Raw genomic sequence first — 5,624 nt, forward strand, 5'->3', positions numbered from 1 at the left:
ATTTGTGGTGAGAAGTTGATATTAAGTGGAAAATGTTAATCAGAGGGTCAATTCAGAGGGGTATATATTTATAATAAGATGGGAAGACATCAAGGAATTAAATTAGTAAATTTAGTAGAAACTGTCTAGATGAACCAGATCTTACAGGAATAGGGAAGACAAAAATAAGGAGAAACAGGCAGAACCATAAAAGTACATTTTGGAGATCTCAAAAGCTGGCATTTAGCTAAATGGAGCAGACGGTTTAACTGAGGGTGAACTACATGTGTGCTACTCTCAATAGCTCATTAGCCCTGGCAGTTGGGATTTCTCTTGGTGGTAATGACATATTATGAGAAAATCAACAAGTGAAAGAAGTATACTAAATAAAAATTACTTAGAAAAAACTTGGGGGAGGTATGGGAGAAGTTTCAGAAGGGCCTAGGCCACAGATAAAGGAATAGAATTATGAAGAGGAAATTCTGTCTTATATATAAAGAACTAATTTCAAAATTTTATGTTGGCAGAAGTGTTTGGCCACTGCTTACTTGTTCCCTTTCCCACTAACTCTTGTCAAGCTGACATGGGTAATAAATCATGTAATTCCATAACCACATTCACTCAAATTTTCTACTAGCTGGCTTCAGTGCTTAGAAGAAACCAGGACTGGGGAAAAAAAAACAAAGCTCACTCTACAGCTGCCTTGCGTAAAGTGGATTATATTCTGCCCAATCTAGCAGGCCAGCGTCAAATGCTTTCGGTTTCTAATATCATCTTCTCCAGGGCCTACTATTCATTCTCTTATCTGATTCTCTTCAAAATAGATTGATATTAATAGAAAATTTCACAATCTTTAAGGCACACTTTCTTTCTTCAGTGCCACTTCTGTTAGTGGGTCAGAGTTAGGTTCTACTCCAAGCCAACCCAGATTGTATAATTTGGTTTTGTTGGGCTGCTTCTGGTGAATTGTGTGTGTGTGTATATGTGTGTGTGTGCTGGTATTTACTGTTTTTGTTCATTTGATTAGACACTAGTAGTATAAAGAGAGCTTGTAATCTGATTTCATTTTGTAATCTTTGCCCAGCAGTTAGCCTGAGTTATCTTCTTAAAAGGTGTTCTATGAATCACTAATTTTGTTATAGCCTACGGTTTATGAATTGTTTTTAATATTTTTCTTTTCTTCGTTTACATACTAATGCACTCCCTATGAACATAATGATGGCCCGAATGATATGTAATATGAACTGAGTCTCTAATTTAAAAGAAAATCCAAAGTCTTTTTCTTGGAAAGATATACTAGTCACAAAGTCTCATTTCTAGGAAAGAGTGGTGATGTCATAGCTTAGAGGAAGGAGACATTGCTATCAAGCAAAAGGTGCAGTCCTTGATGAGTCCCTGAAGAGGACTGCTAGTCGCAGACATAAAGGCAGCAGACCAAAACATGATGGTAAATGCCCAAAATGAGCTACTTAGATTTTGATAAACACATTAAATGGCAGTGATTGGAGTAGGTAGTATATCATATTTTAAAAGCTGAATAGTTTTTCCACATGTCATTCATTTAGTGATACAAAAAGAAATGGTTAAAAAAAAAGAAAAAAAAGAATGAGCCAAACTTCCAACTATTGGCTCGTGGCCAGGAAAACTTCATAAGAGATGAAAGCCGCCTTCCTCATTATTCATTCGGCAAAATAATCCATGCTTAAACGAATGACTTTTTTATGTGCAGCATGTGCTGTGTATTCTGCTTCCAGGTGGAGCCTGTTCCAGCCCTTTTTGTGGTTCCATTTGCTGTAGTTGATCCAACTTGGAAATGAGTTGGAATCCTGGTGACCCACCTTGGCAGGATCTGCTGTCCGAAGCTGGAGTGAAGCCCATCTCACACTCGCAGCGATATGCACCCGGGACATTGAGGCATTGTCCATTCTCACAGAGATTTATGTTTTCTGCGCACTCATCAACATCTGGGGGAGAAACAAATTACCTCTATTAAGTTCCAAATTTCATGACACACTTCTTCCTTGCTCTATAACGAAACCCACTTTACTGGCTTAAATTAGTGTTCATTAACATGAAACAACAATTAATCATAGTCACCTAAATAAGGGTATACAACTTGATAGCGGACTATGTAACCTACACCCTAACATTAAATTGGAACACGATTAAAAGAAGGAACGCAGGTGTCTCGCATTTGTCTTAGTTCTCTTTAATGCTAAGTTGCGTCACTGTTATACCAACATCATTTAGATAGGACCAAGAATACTAGTATTAATCTTAAAATGGTGTTAATTCACTTGAAAACATTATGGTATTAGAAGAAATACCTCGTCTTTCACCGTTCAAGTATTTCTAAGCAAATTTGGGACACTGTGGGAATGAGGAAAGTTTCTTTCACAGCATTATAATCTTATTAAAATATTCCTAATCTTAATCATGCAAATGGGCATTATTCATAGACCATGCAGACAATTTATTTAATTCCATCTAATGGAAAGGAGAGGGGAGAGCAGAAACCAATATTTATTGAGGGCCCAATACTTGCCAGGTAGTGTACTAGTTGTTTGACATGCACGTTTTCAGTTAGTTCACCAATCCTGAGAGGTTCAGAAAAGGAAGAACAGAAGCTAAGAGCAGCCATCTGAGCTGCGGGAGTCACAGAAAGTTAATTTGCTGCTGAGCCAGGATCTAAGCATGGCTGTGTCTGACAAAGCCATGCCCTTCACACCACGGTGCACAGAAATATTAAGATAGGTGCAATATCCAAGTTTTAAAAATACTAATGCTTTAAAATTGAATAGGCCTATTTTCTTAAAGAAGTATTTGAAAATGAGTCTGTGTTTTTAATGTCAATAATTAGAAAAAGAATTTGACTATCTTTTAATTATGGGTTTAAAGTATATACTGAAATTCAACTGAGAAACACCTATCTTACAAACAAAAAAAATCATACTTTACGTCCAGCAAGATGATCTAGTCTCACGTATGAATATAATGAGTGGATCTTTTATCCTTAAGGAATGTGGAATGTATAGCAGCTAAGTATCAATGAACATTTATTGAGCGCTTATGATGTGTTTTTCTAAGCTCTTTATTGCATCATTCCATTTAGTCCTTTCGATACCATGCGATAAGCTTAGTTTTTAATAAACACATTAAATAGCAGTTCTTGGGTAGGTCATATATCATATCTTAAGAAGCTGAATAGTTTTCCCACATATTCTTCATTTAGTGATTAAAAAAGAAAAAAATAGTATCATAATTGTTATTATTACTATGTCCATTTTAAAATGGGGAAACTAACACTATACAGGTTAAGTAATTTACTTCAGGCTACAGAGCCAGTAAGCAGCACAGGCAAGATCTGAGTCCAGGTGGCCTGATTCAGACAGAGCCTATATTTTTGGCTAATGTGTTAATAAATAAATAAGAGAAAATGATAGTTAGTAACAGTAAAGGATAGTAATAAATGTCATTATTTTAAAACTTCCACCAATGTCTTGGAAAATTTTTCGGGTTTTTGTGTTTAACGTAAGAGAAACATACATGTTCACTTGTAAGTTTTTAAACAGAAGTAGTGACTTTGGCCTTCTTTAACTACAGTTTTCTTCAAATAAGGAAAGCATATAGAGTTTTCCAGAAAACCATGCCAGAACATGCTCAGGATTCTCACCCACCTGAGCAGGTAAAGCCATCTCCAGTGAACCCTTCAGAGCAGGCACATCGATAGGAGCCTGGGGTATTGACACACTGAGCGTTGACGCTACACTGGTGGGTCCCATTAGAACATTCGTCCAGATCTACATGCCAAGAGAATATAGCAATAAAGTTCAGAAACAAAAATGAAACATTTAAACTCTCATACAGGTGCTCATTTGTCTCAGTGTAAATGTAAACTGGCAAATGGAATGTGTTTTAATTCATCTCTAAGGTCACAGTTCTAATTCTCTAAGATGTCAGACCTATGATCCAAAATGCTCACGCCACAAACATAGGGCAAAAAGTATTAATTCAAGCATTTTGTGAGGTATCCAATCAACTAGCTTTTTAATAGCTGAAAGAAAACCAGGGCTAGATTTCCTTTTGACTTCTAGTAATGGCGGATTTCATCCCTGGTTCCCTTATCGTGAAAAAGAAAAGCATCATTTTCTAAGATATTACTGAATTCCAGAACAGGAAAATTAGCATAGATTTTTAAAGTTTATTATAAATGAAGAAACTGAGATATGATTCTTGATCTCATGGAGTCCATTGTCTAGTGGAGAAGACAGATGTTAAACACAAAACATTAAATTAAATATTGTTATTATATACCATGAAGAAAAGTTACGTGGTGCAAGGAGAGAGAGAGAGCAAAAAAAAAGGACAATCTAATTTGATGTGTAGGAACAAAGAAAGCTCTACTAAGGAAGTAATTTTTAGTTAACTTCAGATCTAAATGATGAATAAGAGCCTGCCTTGCAGAGAGAACAGCACATATAAAGACACTGAAGAGGAAAAGAGCTTGGTATGACAAATTAAAGAAGGTCAGAGTAACAAAACACAGTGTAGACGGTAGAGAGTGATGGAAGATGAAGCTAGAGAAATAGTGGGAAGATGCTGCAGTATCTTGTAAACCATGGAAGGAAGCTGGATTTTATTCTAAATTCAATGGATTAAAATGACAATCGTGAAGACTTTAGATCCATGGTTTAAAAGATTTGTCTGGTTGCTGTGTGAAGAACAGATTGTAGGAGGAGCAGAGAGGGAATGAGCAAACACATGAGGAGGTCGTTTTAGCATCCAGCAGGGGGGCGGGCAGGTGAGAGATACTGGGAGAGAGAATGCTTGAGACTTGAGCCAGGGGAATGGAGATGAAAAGAAGTGGATGGATTTGGATGATATTTTGGAGTAGAGATGCCTGAACACAACTGAATCTTTGCTATTGAACGCAGGCTATTTTCCAATAGTTGGGCAGAGTGATAGATGGACAAGAAGCACAAAAAAGGGAGGGTAAAAGAGAGAAAAACAGTAGTCAAATGGGACTAAGAAAATGGGAATGGAGATATGACTGAGAAGTTGTGAGATTAATGACAGAGAGATAGTTGGACAAGAGGTGGGTAGTTAGTGGACCTGAAGCCATCACAGAATATTCCTTAGCAAAGTTATTTGAAAAACTTAAATTCTATAGTCAGCTTGTAATCATTTAACAAGTATAAAACAATTAAATGGATAAGAAAGCATATTCAAAGTAACTTCTACTATTGGTAAGAGATTATAAAGCTATTCTTTAATGCCTTCTGCAGGCTTACAAGATTTAAATGAGCAATCATGGGAGGTCAGTTTAGGTTGACTTATTTTCTATTTTAAATTGACCTGGATAATTCTTACCAGTTGGAAAAGTTCTTTCTTGTTAAGGCATGTAAAATACTGAGCATATTAAGCAGCACCGTGCATGACACCAAGGACAAAATCCAGTCCTCTGCCTCACAGCTATAAAGACTTATTAAACTCTGGCTCAATAACTATAAAACTTGGAGAATGGCAACTGCCTCCTCACACTCCTTTCTTGAATCAGATCTCTTGGAATCCAACAAAACATTTAGATTTCTCTGGAAGAAAAATTCCATTTTCTATTAAGAAGCTGGTATTGACCACTTACTTCA

General features: G+C 36.5%; 1 protein-coding gene across 1 annotated transcript in view; it reads right to left on the reverse strand.

Moving 5' to 3' along the window:
* FBN2 (fibrillin 2) overlaps nt 1–5,624 on the reverse strand; it is a 249,568-nt gene that overhangs the window by 51,330 nt on the left and 192,614 nt on the right. The window contains exon 34 of the mRNA XM_011358347.2: nt 1,818–1,943. Within this exon, the coding sequence (XP_011356649.1) occupies nt 1,818–1,943 (126 nt within the window). The remainder of the gene's footprint in view (nt 1–1,817; nt 1,944–5,624) is intronic.

Source organism: Pteropus vampyrus, unplaced genomic scaffold (genome assembly GCF_000151845.1).
Source record: "Pteropus vampyrus isolate Shadow unplaced genomic scaffold, Pvam_2.0 Scaffold39, whole genome shotgun sequence".
Taxonomy (NCBI): Eukaryota; Metazoa; Chordata; class Mammalia; order Chiroptera; family Pteropodidae; genus Pteropus; species Pteropus vampyrus.